Here is a 20234-nt window from a genome sequence, read left to right as displayed (position 1 = left end):
AAAATCAAAATTATTTTACAAGTTATAAGCGACTTAACTCAATGAGTATGTACAATTAATATACCATATATTATTAGATAAACTGGCTCATCACATGTAATAGTTAAATGAGTACGCTAAATGGTAGGACACTTATGATTTGTCCAATGTGAATGTGAATGGGAATGATGGATGCTGTTCACTGACAAGGTTTGACAAAACTAAGAAGGACTTTGAGAAAAGTGAGCATGTTTTTTTTTTTTTTACTACTGAATATGAAAGTGATAAGGTGGTTCAATATTTAAATAATGCATACCAAAATTCCTTTTAGAATCTTGGTCATCGCACGTTTACACTGTTGTTTTGTGGTGGAATGAGAAAGTAAAATAAAATAAAAATGGAGCACACTGTAAGTGTAAAAATTGGGTGCGAAATTTGAATTGGATGACCTAATTAAGTGAATATTTGTTGTTAGTCAAAAAACATGTTCAATGTCTATTATCCAGCTTGCGTGTGTGAAAGGTTTATCCAGCTAACACATAATTTCGCAATCAAATTAACAAATGCATTAATGGTTGTCAATTACAGGCTGCAATTATATGCTGTTAGTTTCACTTAATCTTTTATTTTATATTCTTCAATATTCATTTTCTCACCGACACTATTAAATGTCCATTTTCTAAAAGCACACCAAAAATTATTAAAAAATGTAGGATTTAACAAGCTCCATTAAACATATGATATAGTATATAATAAATATGTCGTTCAATATTACTAGTTTCAAACTTTAAACATGATTAAATTCATCACTGTATGTATTTCGAGTTTTTATTTTTCATATTATTAATCTCAGTTCTGCGAACATTTTACTGTAAGTTTACTTGTAATATATTTTTAAGAAAATTATAGACAGTTGACTTTGAAGTTCATCGTGATTGAGACAAATTTTACAAATTTAAATAATACTTTCAGAATACTTTTTTTGTTTCTATACAAATTTTTTTAAGGGGTATTTTGTCCTCTTTTTATTACTTTTTTAAATTATACAGTGCACTACTTATCTTTTCCCACAATATCATTATTACTTAGTCACAGTTTTATATAAAAGTAACACATATTATATAATTAATGATAAAACATAATTTTCTCTTGTTATATTAATTAATTATGAGACATAAACAAATAAATAATGATTAATTTTTAACTATTTTTTCCACGTTAAAATTAGTTGAAAGGGATCAAAGAGGGAGTAGCTTTTTTTTTTCTTTTATCGAGTATAGGAAATAGTCACATATCTGTAACTATTTAGAAGTTTAATTTTGTTACAAATTAGAATAAGTCAAATTATTATTAGCTCATTCTGAATTAATTACAACTAAAAACAAACACAGAACAGAACACAGAACCAATACCTTTCCTTAAATATAGAAGCAGTCGTATCAATGATTAGGAACAGGAATCATTACCCTCCATAAATTAAGATTTTTTTATTTTATTTTCTTTCCCAAGAAGAAGAGAAAAGACTAAGAACAACCTTTGAAGCAGTGCATATGTCCCGAGTTCAGGACGCGTAATAAAGGAGAGAGAGAAAAAAAATGAATCATTATTAAGAAAAATCAACTATTTGTTACGTGTGGAATAAATTTTAAATATTATAATTTTAATGGATCTGAGTTAGTTAGTTAAGGAAAGATTAATAAATCTGAGTTAGTTTATAATTTTAATAAATTTTAAATATTGTAATTTTATGATAAAATATTTATTAATTTATTACTGAATTGGTCTTTGAAATGATATTTTAATAATAAAAAATAACCAAATTAACTAATCATCATCATTATTATTAGAAGTATAGCACTACAAGTACAAATACAAGCGCAGAAAAAGCTTCGGTGTAACTCTAATGGCGATATTCTCCGAATCGAATCACCATCACAACGCTTCCGATGGGGTGTCCCAGCGAGTCAACAGCCCGCGTTTCTCCGGCCCAATGACTCGCCGCGCCCACTCCTTCAAGCGCAACACTGACAGTGCCAACTCCAACGGCGGCTCCGGTGAGGTTGAGCTCCAAATCAACTCGCCCAGATCGGAAGAGGGGTCGGAGGGTGTTCCAGTGGGGAGGCACAGTCACAATCACGTGACCCAGAGAGTGCACGTGAGGGGGCTGCTGAAGAAGCCCCTTGCTTCCATCGTTGAGGATTTGGGGTTTAGGGAAAAGAAGAAAATTGGGCACTTGATGTTCTTGGTGTTCTGTGGGGTGTGCATCTTCATTGGTGTTCTCAAGATATGTGCCACTGGCTGGCTTGGATCTGCCATTGAAAGAGCTCAATCAGATAAGGTAGTGTTAGTTGGCATCATATTTTGCTCTGCTACTGCCTCCCGTCAATTGACATTCTTTGATCATGTTATTTTAAATTTCTTACTGTGATGAAAGTTCTTCAAGTTTTAGGAAGACTGGTGTCAAAATTTAACTTTGGAAAGGAGCTGAGTTTTATAGTTTTTATTAGTTTGTCTTTGAGTGGAGACTTTGTTTATTTATTATGCTTATTCCGGATCTATTTTGTTGCTGCAGAAGGTTCGAGTTAATTACTTAAATTAGATTTTCTTTCATCCGATCTAGAACTGAGGTTGATATTTTTGAATTTGAAATTTTGGTGTGATTAATACGAAATCTTGTGTTTCAGGTGCAAAAAAGTATAATTTCCTTTAATTTCTGGGATTTGTTATTCAACCTTTCCATTTGCAACTTGTTCTGAAACTGGGCAATTGTGCTTTTTTCTTTGCGTCCTTTTGTGGGTACTAGTAATTTACTTTTGTGTTTGGAACTATCTGATTTTATGTGAGCTACTGGGTTGTTTGGAATAGCAGCGGGAGCCCCACTTTCTTAAGTGTTACATAATATTTTATCATCTTAACACTAAAAGTGAAGTGGAAAACCCAATTGAATTTAGTTTTGGTTTTTTATGCGCTGCACTTTATCCACTTTGTGGGAGCTTCGTCTTGTTCTCTGGGTTGTGAATTTATGGCTGTTAACCAAAGACAGCTAATCTTATTGTACCCCATTGTGAAAATAATCTATGTAGAGAATAAGAAGTAGGTAGATATATCATGATCCGATTTCCGACTAGGTGCTTTTATCCTTTTGTGTTACTATATTATTATTTGTGGGGTGTGGGGTGGGGTGGTGTTTGCATTTCTTATCTTACATAGTACATTATTTTACCATTTTTATCAGGAACTGCCTGACTCCATTGCTAGTCTAAATCTAATGGACAAAAGCTCCCTTGGTTATGCATATAGGGGAGGAGCAAGTGATGTTGAACGAACATTAAAAACATTAGCAACTGGAGTAGGTGGCAGCCATTCTGCCATGGCTGAAGTAAGTCTCAAATCTGTATCTCAACTTTATTGACTGAATTTTGTTTGGTTCTCAAATAATCCAAGGAAGTACATGAAATGAAAAAAAGGGTAATTTATAGGCCTATTCAAACATGTCTTTGCCTTTTCGTGTATAAAAGTCTGCTTTTTTATTTAGGATTCAGGGATCTGGTCTAAGCCCAACAGTGACAATTTCACCCAATGCATAGATCTTCCAAGTAATCGAAAAAGTATGAAGTTACATTATCAAGTATACTTCTTTCTCTTGTCATGCAATATGTTATTCCAAGATTTTTCTCTTCTCACTTTGACATTTTCTTTTGCCAGAACTTGATGCAAAGATCAATGGCTACATTCTAGTAAATGCAAATGGTGGTCTGAATCAGATGAGATTTGGGGTCTGGCTTTGTTGATTTCTGATGGTACATGATAGAAAGTTTGGCTGCAATAACCTGATTTCTTCTCAATATACATTTGATTGCAGATATGTGATATGGTTGCTGTTGCTAAGATTATGAAGGCCACGCTTGTTCTTCCTTCTCTTGATCACACCTCCTATTGGGCTGATAATAGGTTTTTTTCTTTCCCTTTCCTACTATGCAGTTAGATATGTCATTGTTTCTTGCAAGCCTAAAGCAATATTCAGTTTAAATCAATGCTAATTATATGTATGAATTGATATATGATTCAGATTACGTGTGTAAGCAAATTACTCACAAACCCACCCAACCCAACCCCAATTACATTTTTGTGTATTAGTTGAGTATTTTCTAGTGCAACCAATTAGAATTGGTTTGGATTATGGGTCCATGACCGAACCCAACTACTTGGAGTCTTATTTTTGTTCAAATCATGCAGCTGCTTGGAACTGCAGATGATTAATTATGTCCAAGAGATGTGGGAATACAGCTTTATTCCTTTAGTACTTTGGCAACACTTTTTTAGAAGTATGCAATTCATTGCTGTAATACAATCAGCATCTTTTGTAGACAATTATCACAAGTTTGTCTTTAATAGAAAGGGTGTTTTTGGCAGAAAGATCTAACTGGTTTTCCTAATCTCTCCTTCATGTATTCTCCCTTTCGCAATAATTTTTCAAATTATCACTGTTATTAAGTGATGAGTTTCCATTCTCCTGTTAAATACTTTCTGGTCTTCATCTTAATTTGTTTAATATATTTGCAGTGGCTTCAAGGATTTGTTTGATTGGAAGTATTTTATTCATATGCTGAAGGATGATGTACACGTAGTTGAGAAATTACCTCCTGCTTATGCTGGAATTGAGCCTTTCCCGAAAACTCCCATATCTTGGTCCAAGGTCCACAAAACTTTTCAACTCAAATTACTTCTTTTTCAAATCTGGAATAGAATGTCTGATTAATTGATTCTTGCTTTCTTATTGAAGTTGGTCATCCGTCCACATGGTCTTTTTGGTAGCCAGTTCAGTTTTTAAGAACATGAAAATATCACTATGAACTCTCATTATGAATGGCATTCATAACGTTTGAATTTTATTCACACAATACCATTGTGTTCCTTTTTCATTACATTCTAATAACCATCGTTAAATATATACATAATGTTTATGTACAGGTTTCTTACTATAAGACTGAGGTTCTTCCCCTCCTAAAACAGCACAAAGTGATCTATTTCACTCATACCGATTCCAGACTCGCTAATAATGACATTCCACATTCCATACAGAAACTAAGATGCCGTGTAAATTACAGAGCACTGAAATATTCAGCTCCAGTTGAGGAATTTGGAAACACGCTGGTATCTAGAATGCAACAGAATGGAAGTTCGTATCTTGCCCTTCATTTGAGGCAAGTCACAATTTAATATTCTGATACAAATGTATGCTGGATCTTTTTTCTTCTTCTCTCTTCTACTTTTTGTTGTTATGCATTCATATGAAGGGTTGGGGTGGGAATCAAATGTATCACATCAATCAAATCACTCATTCACTTTCACACACTTTACTTCTAAATCCATTCACTCTCACCTCCAAATCTCTTCAAAAGAACAACACAAACTTCACTTTCTAATCCACTCAAATTCATGATCTCCCTCTCTCCCAAATCAATCTTCACAAATAAACACATTCTTAGTTTCAAAATGATGGTTGAAATTAGAGGTTAAACCGTTAAGTCTAGCCATGTCGAACCCTTGAAGCTTGGGTTTGACTTGTAAAAATAAAAATTAGATGCGGTTCATTTATTTAAACGAGCCTAATTGAAAGCTTGAACTTGTGAAAGAAACACAGTTTGAGCTTAGCTTGTTTAGTTCATTTATATTTAATTAATATGATTTTATGAAGATTTTTATTGAGTTATTTTTAACTTTATTAATATAATATTTAATAGCTATATTAACACTAGATAACTATCTATTAATAGGAAAATGGGTTTGACATATGATATGTGAAATTAGGTTTTAGACTATTACATTTTCATAATTTTTTAAATAAAAAAGGGTAAAGTGTGTTTTTGCATTTCAAATGTATTAAATATGTTTTCCAAAAACTTTTGGTATTATTTTTATCCCTTGTCCATCAAAATTTATACATACTACTATATAGGTATTTGTTTTTGTTAGTAATAGTAATGATACCAAAAAATTATCGTGAACACGATATTGACCTTTTAATTTTACAATTAAAAGTATTTTTTCTTAAATTTATAATAAACACCATATATAATTTCTGAGAAACTTATGGAATATGTTTAAATTTTAGAGGGAGGAAATTAATATGAATATTTTAAAGATGTATTTAATATTTTAAGAACTTTTCCGGCATACAAAATGTATTTTGTCCTAAAAAAATTATAACTTATTTCATAAGCAATATATAAATAACAAAGATCAATAAAATATATCAAACTTTTTTGTTGGAAAATAATGTTTAATACTAAGTAGCACTCAATATATATATATATATATATATATATATATATATATATATATATATATATATATATATATATATATATATATATATATATATATAAGATCATGTTTAAAGAGCTATTTCTTATCCTAACCTTTTATTTCCTTCTAATCTAACTTTATGTGATTAAGGAGCTTTAGAAAGTTTAATCTCAATCTTGAGTTTGTTTGTTTGACTAAATAAATGAGTTTGAAGTAATTAACTAGTTGATTTCGTTAACTCATTAGTAGTGCAACTCAATTATACCCAAGTCCATATAGCAATGTTTGCCTAGGAATAGTGATAAGGTTAGTGGCATGATATCAGGATCCTATTGTGCAGTTTACTAGGCCTGGGCTTTCAGATTTGCCAAGGCTGGCTTCTGTTGTGTGATTTTCCCTAGGTTGTTTTAGCGACAAGAACATATAATATTATTTCCTTGGAAACTGATCTCTCATTTGAACCTACAAGGATTTATAACAAGATCAATGTAAAATAGCATGCTTCTTGGTGAAGGACCCATTGACATGAAAGTTTTCCTCGGCCATTTTGATCTGGAAATTTTGGACTCAGCCAGATTTTTGTGCAAGTTTAGAGTTGCTTCCGTATTGAATTTCTCTTTTAATGAAGTCAAAGATTTGGACTCTACAGTTGTTGGCTGTATAATTAAATTGTCATCAATGTCCATTTCAAATTGAGTCAGATGTTAAACCTGCTTCCATATTTTTGGAAAAAAAAGCTTAGAGTTTAATTAACTGGTACACTGAATCAGAGTCCTTAAGTTGTCTCACGGAATAAGGATCCGAAGCATTACCCTAGTTTTGGACTCCTTTGATGATCTCAACTGAGAAGATGCTTGTATTTTTGTCAAGAAGTTTAAATAAATATCATGCTTCTGACCTTACACTATTGCAATTTGTTATAGATATGAGAAGGATATGCTTGCATTTACAGGATGCAGTCATAATTTGACTGCAGAAGAAGACGAAGAACTGAGACAGATGCGATATGAAGTAAGTCACTGGAAAGAGAAGGAGATTAATGGGACCGAGAGGAGATTGCTAGGAGGTTGTCCATTAACTCCAAGGGAAACTTCCCTATTACTTAAAGCATTGGGTTTTCCATCACACACCAGGATTTATCTGGTAGCTGGAGAAGCATTTGGAAGAGGGAGTATGAAATATCTCAAGGATGATTACCCCAACATTTTCTCTCATTCCTCTCTGTCCTCTGAAGAAGAGTTGAATCCTTTCAAGAATCATCAGAACATGTTGGCCGGTATAGACTATGTTGTCGCCCTAAAGAGCGATGTTTTTCTTTACACTTATGATGGAAATATGGCAAAGGCGGTACAAGGTCATAGGCGCTTTGAAAACTTCAAGAAGACCATCAATCCAGACAAGTAATATATTCCTAACCTGTTTCTTCTTTATTATTTGGAACATGATGATTTGGTGATATGCATTTTAGATCTGTGTTAACTGATTCTTCTTCATTCTCACTAGTTTATTTCAATGGTTGATGCAGGATGAATTTTGTTAATCTTGTTGATCAATTGGATGAAGGAAAAATTTCATGGAAAAAGTTTAGCTCCAAGGTCAGAAAACTGCATGAAGACCGAATTGGTGCTCCATACCCAAGGGAACCTGGAGAATTTCCAAAGCTGGAGGAAAGTTTTTATGCAAACCCTCTGCCAGGATGCATTTGTGAAAGAAGATAGCAGTAGAGACGCCCTTCAAGGTTTGTCTGTCTTATGATGTCATGGCAGAGCTGCAATCAAAAGACACAGACTGTCTTGATATTTGAGGAAATAGCAATGTGCTGGGCTGTCTGGTAAGGTGCTATTGATTTCCTGGCTGTTGGGATAAGATTATTAATAGCCAAAGTGGGGGATAAGAAACTGAGATTCCTAGCAGCAGTATTAAATTTAAGGATCAAGCACGGGCAGGCCAGAGTATACACTGTCAATACACGCAATAGAAATTAAACACCATACCTTTTTAAGCAGACCTCATCTCTAACCACACTTATTGAATGCTTTTTCTTTCTTTCTAGATTATATTTTATTCATTGCTTGTACTAATAGCAGGAGAAGGGGGTGGGACTGAATAAGTTGTATTCTTGTTGTACAATAAGATTAATAGAAATCTAGTTTCATCGATTTTTTAAACTGTTTCTTTAGAAAAGTAATACTACGAATGTACTCTTCTAATATATTTCTTCTAATAAATTGTTTATTATTGTGAGAAACTCATGGAGTCCACTAAATGAAGCTGAAGTCTTTATGTGAAAGTTTTGGCTTAGAGTACTTTGAAAAAGCTAAGTTTAAATTTTTATATTGTTGGATTGCAAGTGCAAGTCAAAGTTTTACCCTCATTATTCATAAAAATACACACGACAAAAGGTCACATATTAAACTCATAGCTCAGTTTTCTCAAATACGAAATCATCTGCCTTCAACTGAAACTTGATAACAATAAAAATCACAACAACAACCAAATCGTCTCAAGTTTTATTCCAACTACAAAGCTTGCTGAAAGAAGAGTCCTACCTACACACGCATACTAAAAATCCAAATGTAGACCAAGGCAATAAACAAACTCAAACATGAGATACAACGTGATTGAGTTCAGTCTCTTTCATGGATAACTACCCATGGTTTAGCCTGAACCTCCAAGAACAGCCTTAAGCTTCTTCACCAGAGCAGCATCAAGGAAGGTGGTTTCCACTATCAGTGGTGTGGGGAAATTACTTTTGAACAAAGCAAAGTCCAGAATTTGCAGACCAGGGTTGGAGCTACTGAAGGTAACAATAGCCAGGGCTGAAGAACCACCTGCATTGATTTGGAAGTGCAGCAAGCCTTGAGGGAATACCATAACATCTCCCTTATTAAGTTTTTTTATGTAGACAGTGTTGGAAGATGAAATGAATCCTGCCAAGATGCTTCCTTGTATTACAACAAGTAATTCTGAAGCTCCGGGATGAGTATGAAGTGGTATAACTCCACCTCCTGCCAAGTCCAAGCGGGCTGCGGATATGCCAAGGCCATTGAGACCAGGAAACTGAGCATCAAATGCAGGTGTCACTGCAGCTTTGATAATGTTTGAGGTGTTACCAGCAATGCCAAGGCCACTGTAAGCAAAATCATCTGCTGTGACCTTTGAAGGCTTCTTGCAGGAGTATCCTGCAGGGCCAATAGGACCTGCAAGATCTCCCACGCAGAAATCTAGAACAGAAGCATGGGAGAAGGAGAAAAGAGAAAGAACGAAGGAGATAATGAGAATCATCGCTTATTGTAGGTTGGAATGCTCTCACCTTAACTCTGATGAAGTATTAGTAACGTGTTTGGTTGGTTACACTATATATAATTTGAGGGGAGGGTACGGGCCTCTTTTTACCATGGCCATTGAATTGTTTCAATATGGTTTGATATGGATAGATTTTTCTCACCGATGGCCTTAAACGACATAGTTTGAGCATGGATTGGTGCATGTGAATTTCAAACTTTTTCGTAGATAACAAGGACCTACTTTTTGTTTGAATGTAAAGGAACACAGGCATCTTTCGAGTATCTTCTTTTACTCTGCAAGATATTATTTCAAGTGCTCTATTTTGCATTCGTGATTATTGGCAATGACCTAAACTAAGATCACTTTCTGGTGATGCTGTTCTTTATAGTTCTGCTTCAATCTGTCTTAAGTGAACATTGAACAACCATGCTCATGGTGGTATTGATATTATGCAGAATTTAGTAATGAAGGAACAGGGATGACGGTAAAAGAAAGCACTGGGGTTTAAGGTAAAATGATGATGTCAAGAAATTGTAAATATTGTTCCTACTCATATGCATGAAGATTCTTTTATGTTTCTTTTTTTCTTGTAACCCTTCAAATGGTGGATATGGATTCAAGGCATCAAAGTGTAGAATTTGTCAAGGACTAAACAAATAGTGTCTATCAAAATTATCATTTAGACACTTTAATTCTTGAATTTAGTGTTTGCTTTAGGATTTTGGGTGAACTCGTTCACTTTATCTTACTATTTAAAACAACCAGCGTACTTGCCACAATTAGCTTCTACTATCTAAATTTGGAGTCTGAACAACATTTTCTCTTCTAGCATATTCTCAGCATGATCTGCAAGAGTGAAGCTGTTTCTGTACACTTACTATAATGTTATCCAAATAGACATACATTTTTTTACTTTTCTACTTATAGAAATTCAGAGTGTAAATCTAACGTTCATTCCCAGAAACAATAAGAAAATCTGAAACTGAAAAACATGTGGTCCTCCACCATAGCAAAAGGAAGAAATGAAGGGCATAACAAGACATTTTGACAGCTACCCTTTCTGCAAGTCTTGTTTGTGCGTTAGTGTGGACATTAAGCAAGCACATGTATATGAATGAGGTTGCCTTACATTCCCCATCTTCTAGGGAACCTGGAAAAAAGTCAACTTGGTGTTTCCCTGACAAGCAATGCAACTAAGAATGAATAATGAAGATCTTCATTCAATTTAATCATCTTAGCAATTACCATTCTTTCGGTCAGTGGTACCTACTCTAACATATTACAAATCTTCTACAGAGATGCCATGTTTGTTGGATGCTCAAAGTACTGATAAGGATAAGCATGTCATTGAGAAATCAACAGTGGTCATTCACTTCTTACCAAATTCAAGAAAAGGGTGGCATTGGTATCACTTTCACAGTCATATTTGAATGTCCTTATTGTTAGGTTTTTGAGAGATAATCATAGAGAGATATAACACCGATAAGACATGAGTTTAATCTATATATAAGAGATTGATACTATTCTCAATCCAAAATCTTTGAGGTTATAAATTTATACATCTTCATCTTTATGGTGTTCAAATTTTTCATTTTTACTCGATATAAAACTTAAACCGAGACTTAAATTCTATACTTATTGTATCTATTGTGTCTGTGAGATGTTGCCAAGAGAACCGTTGCAGCACACTGCCATACTTTCAGAGATATTTGAACCCGAAATAGACGTTTGAACAAAAAGGTGAACGTTTCTCATATCTGTACAAATTACTGATGAGCTGCCATGCACGTACCTTACCCATGTCTTCCAATTTTTTCAAATTGTGTTGAGTTCATTTTTTTTAATGATTCTAGGTTTTTCCAGAATGTTAAAATCATTTATACATGAATCAGTTTATAAAAATTCATGCTTTATCTAAATTTTTATGTTTTTGAAATAAAATACTTTTAATATTTATGAAAAATTTTACTTCGCTTTGTTTTTTAAGAAAAATGTTTATTAAGAAAATTCCTTAAATTAATTTATATGTAAATTTGTTTGTATTAATAAACCGAACTCGTTTTAGAATTTAGAAAAAAGGAATTGAAGAATTGTAAATGAAAAAAATAATATATATATATATATATATATATATATATATATATATATATATATATGATAGAAAAAAGGCCAAAAAAAAGTGTTGGGATTAGTCACGAGTGTTTTTTAAACATTAGTGGACAAACCGAGGGTCACATGCTAGTGTAGCTATGGTCCTTGCTATAAAATCAAGAATTTTTTATCTTCCTTCTTGGGAAAACCCTAAAATAATTCATATACTATTACAGTAACAATTAGGCATTTATTGATAGATAGATAGGTTACTAAAATCTGTATGACACATTATATGATCTAAATATTAAATAATTTTTAATATTAATTCAATTATGATTAAACTATTAAATTTTGAACCACCGATGATTTAATGATCAGTATAGTCTTAAAAATATTGAGTTTTATGATTCTTTTGTATTTCAAAATGAAATAAAAGAAAACATTAAATATTTTTGTTATATCTTTAATAATTTATTAGAGGTAATTTTTTTTTAAATATAAATAAGAAAAATATGATTAAAGAAAAGATAGTCAATATGTTTTAGAATTAGAAAAATATTTTATGTCATATATAAAATATTAATTATATATAATAAGCCGGTACAATATGTATAATTTTTAATTTTTTTTAAATATTTATAAAAATATTAGACACCTCTATCTAAAAGAGGATAAATGCGTGAGGTTACTTACACTTTCAACCAGAAAAATAATAACTAATACTTTTCCCAACATGATTTTATGAGAAAAATGTTTTACACTGTTGCAATTTGCAAATATTCTTTGTATTCTATCTTTTATCGTAATCAACAACCCAAGTTTTTTTTTTTTCTTCCATCTCTTTAAATATAATTTGAATTTTCTACAAGTTGCGAACAAAAAAGTAAACCATATACACTATTGATTATTCAAGTAAGCTCACTGATAAATAATAGTCTAAATGCTTGCAAAATATTACAAAGTTTACACAGAACGTTATATATAAATTCTGAAGCATTCTGTTTCATTGTTTTGAACCTTTTTTACTTGCAAAAGAAACACTTATATTATATATACCATGTATAGCTTTTAGCTTTCAAGAAGTCGCTTTGGCCGAGTGGTTAAGGCGTGTGCCTGCTAAGTACATGGGGTTTCCCCGCGAGAGTTCGAATCTCTCAGGCGACGTTTCTATTTTATTTTATTTTTGGATTATTCTTTTAAAAACATATTGTTTCTGAAGTCTTCACTAAACACTCTTCTATAAATATTGTTCCACAATACGATAGTAAAAAAATCATTTTTTATGTCACTATTTCAAAATCAAACAAATTCAGTACTGCAGATTAGGGAATTTTGAGCATTTTATAAGATCAGAAAGTAACATTAGTAAAAAAATATTATTTAAGTACGATGATTAGTATAAAATACTAATTATTATTTAAAATAATATAACTTTCGCCATTAGAATTTATAATTTATGAGATTTTCGTTTTTCTCACTTTATGATTTTGTAAAAAAGTTTTTTTTTTTTTTAAGTACAGTTCACATACCATTTATGTAATTATGTACATTTCTATGAACTATTTCAAAATAGTTATCTTTATCGTTAAATTAAATTAAATTTTAAATTATTAATTTTCATAAAAATAGACTAAATCAAGTTTTAAATCCCTCACTTCTCAATTGAAACATATCATTTTTTTTTTAATTAACATGGTTATTTTTTTTATCGTCTTCTTTAATTTATTTTGAATGTTAAAAAATGTCAGATTTTATGATTAATATAAAATAAATATGTAGTTAATGTAAAACAAGGAGTGTTGAACAATGAGATCTTAATGTTTTCCGATAGTTTCCATGTCATCATTTACAGTGACCAAAGATGCAAGCGACCATGCTGGATGATTAATTTCCACCTTATCACCTACAAAGATCAAGAAATTATCATCATTGCCATGTTAGTGATAATGTCCGAAAACTTTCATGTCATCGTCTATAACAACTAAGGAATTATTGTTATTATCACTATTAATAATAGTGATATTTATTTGGTTTAAATATTTTATTAGTTTCAAATTTTGTAAGTTTGTTTCGTTTGATTCTTGTCTTTTCAAAATATTTAAAATGATTTTAATTTTTGTAAATTATGGTAAATTTAGTCCTTTTTACATACGTCGTCTAAATCGTTAATGGAAGGTGAACACTAATTGTCACGTGTCACTTCGTGGGTTCCCTAATTATAATGAATAGTGAAGTACATTTATAAAATAAATAAATTGATTGTTAAAATTATATTAGTTGACCACTCAATTCATATCATAGAAACAAAAGTATACTTTAGGTCTCCGAAAAAATAAGACCTACAAACAAAATTAGTAGTAATATTTCTTTTTGTTTAAGAAAAAAAAACTCAAAATTATTTTCAATACTAATATACCTCTATTAATTAATTATAGAATTATGTTTAAGATAAAAAAAAAACTTAACAAATTTTGATACTAAATATATCTCTATTAAATTAATTATAAGTTTATGTTTCAGAATAAAATTTAATTAAATTATTATTAGTGTCTTTTAATTTTTATTTGCATTGAAAATGATATTTAATGAATTAAAATATTTTTTCAATAAATTATAATTTTGTTTAGGAAAAGAATAATTATTTTTATTCTCACTTTATTTCTTCTTTTATGTCTATGAGACTTCAATTTGATTCAATTTTTTCTTTATCTCCATGTGACTTTAATCTTGATTTTATTTTTTTTATTTCTATGTGACTTTTGATTCTTTTCTTTTTTATCTTTATGTGACTTAATTTTTTATATTTTCTTCTTTTTTATCTCTTTGTGACTTCAATTTTGATTTTATTTTATTCTTTTATCTTCTTGTGACTTCTCATATGCAAATTTCACTCCTTACATTTTCTTGCTTTCTTCTATTATAAAGTTATTCTTTTAAGAGTTTTGACGAATTTCATTCCTTGAATATTATATTGCTTGTGTGTACCAATTTTTTTATTTTCATTTCTGGTTCGTATGTTTTTCTTTCTATTTGGATTGATGTTGTTTTTATTCTATATATTGAATTTGTATTAGGATTATAAATGTGTTTCTTTGACGTTGTTTAGGAATTAGGGTTATAGTTTGAGAAAAACAATAATTTTTTAATTATTTTTATTAATGATTAATCTCAAAATAAACATTGCAAGTTTATGAAAAACTTGAGACTTGAGAAAAATATTTGAAACTTTAAGATACTACAAATTTACAATTGAGTTTACTTCCTTGACAACCAAAATGAGATTCTAGTTTTTTAACTCATCTTTTTATATACTTAATTTTAGTATTGTTTTATATATTATAATTTTTTATTTCATATAAAAATATAGATATGTCAACTAGAAAATTAAAATTATGTTATTAAAAAATCCAGAAAAAAAAAAAAGACGAGGCTTTAATTGCATCACAAAAAGGGGCTATGAATAAATTTATAAAAATAGATAAGAAATTGAAATAGAAAATAATGGGTGCTTTTTGAATGAACGATTAACAACATATATATTAGTGAGAACAACAAGAAGCAGAAAGAAGTAATTAGTTATTAGGATTACCACTAGGCCAAAAATTATAGTCATTAATCAGGGTGCAACTTTACTCTTTTTACTTAAGAGTGTAACACCCCAAGTGTCACGATTCGATTGTAACCTAGTCCACTTGGTCTCCACCTCATCAATATCGAACGCTTATCACTAGGCCAAAAGCTAGAATCATTAGTCAGGATACAACTCTTTTTACTTAAGAGTGTAATAGCCCAAGCGTCACCATTCGATTGTGACCAGACCCACTTGACCTTCGTCACAGGACAATTGATGTCACATACAACATTAGTAATGAGGATAAGTCTCTATTGCAAACTCATGATAACGTTTAAAAACAAATTAACTTTAGTCTCTATTAAAAAAATATTAAATAAAATTAATTTTGATATTAATATATAATTTTTCTTAAAAAATAACTCGATAAATAAATTTTAAATAGAATACCTCATTTTTAAATTTGTTTTAAGTTTGCAAAATATTCAACCATCTCTACATCATCTATAGTGACGACAGGACTATTGTCACAAATATTAATGCAAGTGGCCTTGCTCGTGATTAATTTCCACACCATCACTTAAAATGACTACAAATCATCATAACCATGCAGGTGATGAGGTTCGATAACTTTTATTTCATCACCTATAATATCTAAGGAACTATTATCATTAACACCATTGATAATGTGATAACAATGATTTATTTAATATTATTTTCAATGAAAACAATTAACTTGTCATTTTATATTAATAATAATATGGTATTAATCACAGTATCTTATATTTCTTAACAGAATATCAATCATGTCACTTAATTAGTTAAAAAAGTAAATAATAAATTATTAAGTCTAAAAAAATGTTATATTACAATTTGAAGTCTTTAATATAAATTTAAAATGTAACGATAACAATTTTATTTAACATTAAATCATCAATTTAATATTTAAAAACGAGTCTTTGAATGATAAAATAAAAATATCCTAAAATTACCCATCATCAATTACTTTTTCCCGTAAAATTATAATGAATAGTGAAATAGATCTGTAAAATAAATAAATTGATTGTTAAAATTATAATAGTTATTAAACTGATAATAGTTTACCGATCAATTAATGATCATAAAAACAAAAGTACCCTTAAAAAGTCTTTATAATTGGGTGCTTGAATAGCAATAAGACTGTGCCTGTGCGAATATAAAGGTTTGAGTGTTGTTAGAGCTACAGTTCTGACCTAACACCTAGTCGCTTTGGCCGAGTGGTTAAGGCGTGTGCCTGCTAAGTACATGGGGTTTCCCCGCGAGAGTTCGAATCTCTCAGGCGACGCTTCCTTTTTTGTTTGCTCATCATAACTTTGAAAGAAAAATGCAGTTTTGCAGAAGAAATAAAGTATGCAGTTAAAAACTATATGAAAGAAAAATGAATGTAGAATGTAAAGGACATATAATTCATTAAAACATTTTTTTTTTCAAATTACAGAAAATAAAGGAGATTGACTCTAATCTAGAAACTAAAAGCAATCATATCCTTAGGTATACTCAATTCATATGAGTTTGTTTGTGCAGGAAAGGATAATCTGTGTAACCTATGACAGGATCGGAAGTGTAAAAGGTGTTCCTGTTGTAGTTGGTGAGAGGTGCATTAAGCTTCAGCTTTGAAACCAAGTCTGGATTAGAGATGAAAAGACGACCAAAGGAAACCAAGTCAGCAAGGCCTTGAGCCACAGCTTTCATCCCTGAGTCCCTAGTAAAGCCACCACTGCACATCAATGTTCCCTCATAACCCTTTCTCCACTTCTGCATCAGATCAACACTATCCTCTTCCCTATCTTGAACGGTTCTCTCAAGAAGTGTGAATCGGGGTTGAGTAACATGAAGGTAAGCCAGTTTTGTGCCCTTTTCTTTCTGCAATTTGTTCAGTCTCTCAATCACTGCTAAGCCTAACCCAAGTGGGTCAGAGTCAAAGGCATCCATGTGATCAATTGCTGGTGAAATTCGGACAGCAACTCTTTCTGCCCCAATGGCAGAAACAACAGCTTCAACCACCTGCATCAGGAACCTGCACCGGTTTTCTAGTGATCCACCATATTCATCTGTTCGATCGTTGATTGCGTCCTTCAAGAATTGATCGATGAGATACCCATGTGCCCCATGAATCTCGATTCCATCAAAACCTGTGCTAGTGTATATAAAGTATGTCAAATTTCATCATCATCATATAACTTAGATATATCCGAATTTGAAAAGGTAGATGTTATACTATGTTAGCGAAGTAATAAAGTACAATTTAATTAACCTGCTCGAATTGCATTAATTGCTGATTGACGATAATGCTCCACTACTTCAGATATTTCAGCAGTGGTAAGTGCATGAGGCACTGAGAACACGCCACGGGACCCATCTGGCATGAAAACCTTCCACTTCTCTGATATGGGTTTGCTGGTGGACGATATAGGTGCAGCCCCACCAGGCTGATACACTGTTTCACATCAGCTCAAGGTGCTAAATGAGTGGACAATTCAACAAAATAGACAGTAATTGAAAAGTCATATAAAAAAGACATAATTAAGGATGGAATGGAATTAATCATGATGCTGTGTGAAGAGTTAAGAGTTATTCTTTCAAACATGTATGCTTCAATGCAAAATATGAGAAATTTGTGTTGTTATAAGCTGTTAAAATCGATGAATTAATTAAGTCAAAGGATAGAACATGAACAGTAAAGGAGCATATGCATGTTACCTGGGTTTGATGCACGGCCAACATGCCAAAGTTGACAGAAGATGATGCTGCCTTTGGCGTGCACGGCATCCACAACACTTCTCCATGCTTCCACTTGTTCATCAGTGTAGATTCCAGGCACGTGAGGAAACCTGCATCAACATCACCACTTACAAATATATTAGTTTCATGATGGTTTCATGAATTGATCTAATTCAATCCTCAAGTACCCCTAAACATCATTTTGATCACAAACAAAAAGATTAAAGGATAATTGTTTGGCTGTTTATCCCTAAATTAAACAACAGTATAAAGAGATAATAATAGTGAGAATAGACAAGTAGAATGTACCCAGAAGAAGTGGGAGAGATGGAAGTGCCTTCAGTGATGAGAAATCCAGCTGGAGTTGATCTCTGAGCGTAGTACTCTGTATGCGCTGCGTTAGGAATCCCATTCAACGCTCTGCATCTTGTCATGGGAGCCAACACCACCCTGCACAAAACTTAAGTCAAACAGTTAGTGTTCAATTCATAGATTTTGTGGGAATAGATTCATGAAGAAGGCAATGAGAAGTGGGTGAGTGACCTGTGAGAGAGGTTGAATTTTCCCATATTGTAAGGAGAAAAAAGGGTGGAGATTTCTGAATCTGCCATTGTTGAGAGAAGAGGAAGTGATGAAGGTGGCAATAATCAGACAATGTTGAATGTTGCAAAGCCAGTGGTTGATTTTATAAGGTGCGGAGAGGGGTCACGGCCCCACCCCTATTTATTTTTAATTATATATATATTTAAAAGTTTTTAAATTTTTAAATTTTTTTAAATTATTGAGAATATATAATTTAAGGACTAAATTAAAACATAAAAAACTTAACATTTTTAATTTTTTATAAAATAACACTCATTTCTCACTTTCATATTTAAAAATAATAATAATATATTCATTATTTACAAATGATAATAAAATAGATATGAGTTAAAATAAAAATAAAATATTTTTTTTAAAATATATTAATGATTCAATTAATAATTTAATTATTCGATAAAAAAAATTATTTTTAAAATACTGTATTAATGATCAATCCAATTTAATAATAAAAAATTATATTATTTTAACCTCTCAAAATATTTGTTCATGGCAAAACGAATTTGGGTACTATATATTAAATCTCTGTTCTGCTGCATATGTTTCACACGGTTTGACTTCCACGTGATTTATATTCTCTTTGTGGTCGGTACCACATGTTCAAACAACTTGAAAAATCGAATATGAATACCTTTTATTTTCTTCAAAAGTGATAAAAATAAATAAAGTTTTTGTATTTTTTTTTATTTCGGCTGCACTGGCCCTGCCATTTCTTCACCATGAAGAATGTAGAATTTTATTCATAGACTTTGACTGTGAAACGACACACATATAATTTTTCTTTTTTACAGATAGATAACATCTTCAAATTCTGATAAATTCTATTCATACAATAAGTTAGCATCTACTTTTTCTTTTCTTACAGTTACACAAATATACTTTTTGTGATTGTATTACTTTTACAAATATATAGTTAAAAAATTATTTTTTTATAAAAAGAAAAAAGGTATTTTGATAACGACCTGTATAGAATATCAGATAAAACTCCTTTTAATAATAAAACATTAAATTAAGATATTTAATAAATAATAATAGTTTTAATTGGTTATATAAAATTATATGGTTTTCAATTTATCATTATTCTTTATTCAAATATAAAAAACATAATTATTCTTGTTTTATTTAAATTATATAAAATGGTTTTTCGATATCTTTTATTCTGAAAAAAAAAAGGTATTATAGTGTTTCGTTAACTTTTATGTTCATATAAAAGAGCAGGAATGTGTAATGTTTATTTTGCAGCTTACCCTATTTTATTTTTAATTATTTAAAATTTAAAATGTATTCTTAAAGACATTGAAAGCTAACAAAACACATTTTTAGATATATTATCAAAGAATAACATTTCTAATAATTGTAATATTATTAAAAAGTTTTTGAAAATGTAACATATCGTAAAATAAAATTTATTTAAAACTTTATTTATAAGGGATTTATTATCTCTACTCAAACTAATTCCTTGTTGGTTATGTAAAAATAAAATAAAATTAAGAAGAAAATTGAAAAAAAAAAGATTGCGTAACTTCATATGTAATATATATATATATATATATATATATATATATATATATATATATATATATATATTACCTTCAGGGTTGGTCAAAGATGGGAACTCATGTCAAATGTTTGG

The 20234-nt window shown here is 30.9% G+C and overlaps 3 protein-coding genes and 2 non-coding genes across 5 annotated transcripts; 3 read left to right on the top strand and 2 right to left on the bottom strand.

The window, feature by feature from the left end:
* The first annotated feature begins 1839 nt into the window (after nt 1–1839).
* LOC114177767 (O-fucosyltransferase 35) lies at nt 1840–8532 on the top strand. The gene is made up of 9 exons (XM_028063282.1): nt 1840–2317; nt 3215–3358; nt 3515–3587; nt 3685–3755; nt 3842–3930; nt 4543–4675; nt 4951–5183; nt 7212–7688; nt 7814–8532. Exons 1-9 carry the CDS (start codon nt 1883–1885, stop codon nt 8004–8006), a joined length of 1848 nt encoding a protein of 615 aa, XP_027919083.1. The 5' UTR covers nt 1840–1882; the 3' UTR covers nt 8007–8532.
* A 159-nt stretch (nt 8533–8691) lies between these two features.
* LOC114177769 (auxin-binding protein ABP19a-like) lies at nt 8692–9650 on the bottom strand. Its single transcript, XM_028063283.1, has one exon. The coding sequence runs from the start codon at nt 9571–9573 to the stop codon at nt 8947–8949; it is 627 nt and encodes a 208-aa protein (XP_027919084.1). The 5' UTR covers nt 9574–9650; the 3' UTR covers nt 8692–8946.
* Nucleotides 9651–12752: 3102 nt separating this feature from the next.
* TRNAS-GCU lies at nt 12753–12834 on the top strand. Its single transcript has one exon. It is a non-coding gene; the product is annotated as a tRNA-Ser (tRNA).
* A 3649-nt stretch (nt 12835–16483) lies between these two features.
* TRNAS-GCU lies at nt 16484–16565 on the top strand. Its single transcript has one exon. It is a non-coding gene; the product is annotated as a tRNA-Ser (tRNA).
* A 100-nt stretch (nt 16566–16665) lies between these two features.
* LOC114176568 (12-oxophytodienoate reductase 3-like) lies at nt 16666–18651 on the bottom strand. Its single transcript, XM_028061648.1, has 5 exons — nt 18545–18651; nt 18311–18451; nt 17981–18111; nt 17535–17717; nt 16666–17412 (listed from the first exon to the last, which is right to left on the bottom strand). Exons 1-5 carry the CDS (start codon nt 18610–18612, stop codon nt 16778–16780), a joined length of 1158 nt encoding a protein of 385 aa, XP_027917449.1. The 5' UTR covers nt 18613–18651; the 3' UTR covers nt 16666–16777.
* Between the last annotated feature and the right edge of the window lie 1583 nt (nt 18652–20234).

Source organism: Vigna unguiculata, chromosome 3, assembly GCF_004118075.2.
Source record: "Vigna unguiculata cultivar IT97K-499-35 chromosome 3, ASM411807v1, whole genome shotgun sequence".
NCBI lineage: Eukaryota > Viridiplantae > Streptophyta > Magnoliopsida > Fabales > Fabaceae > Vigna > Vigna unguiculata.
The sequence above is the reverse complement of the archived record's forward strand: the minus strand, read 5'-3'. Positions and strand labels throughout refer to the sequence as shown.

Excerpts from the sequence above, each read along its gene's own strand:
- LOC114177767 (XM_028063282.1), top strand. The coding sequence starts at position 1,883 with ATGGCGATATTCTCCGAATCGAATCACCATCACAACGCTTCCGATGGG. Across the intron at positions 2,318-3,214 it reads AAAGAGCTCAATCAGATAAG|GAACTGCCTGACTCCATTGC; the intron begins GTAGTGTTAGTT and ends CATTTTTATCAG. Across the intron at positions 3,931-4,542 it reads TCCTATTGGGCTGATAATAG|TGGCTTCAAGGATTTGTTTG; the intron begins GTTTTTTTCTTT and ends ATATATTTGCAG.
- LOC114177769 (XM_028063283.1), bottom strand. The coding sequence starts at position 9,573 with ATGATTCTCATTATCTCCTTCGTTCTTTCTCTTTTCTCCTTCTCCCAT.
- LOC114176568 (XM_028061648.1), bottom strand. The coding sequence starts at position 18,612 with ATGGCAGATTCAGAAATCTCCACCCTTTTTTCTCCTTACAATATGGGA. Across the intron at positions 18,452-18,544 it reads AAATTCAACCTCTCTCACAG|GGTGGTGTTGGCTCCCATGA; the intron begins GTCACTCACCCA and ends AGTTTTGTGCAG. Across the intron at positions 17,413-17,534 it reads AATTAATGCAATTCGAGCAG|GTTTTGATGGAATCGAGATT; the intron begins GTTAATTAAATT and ends ACACTAGCACAG.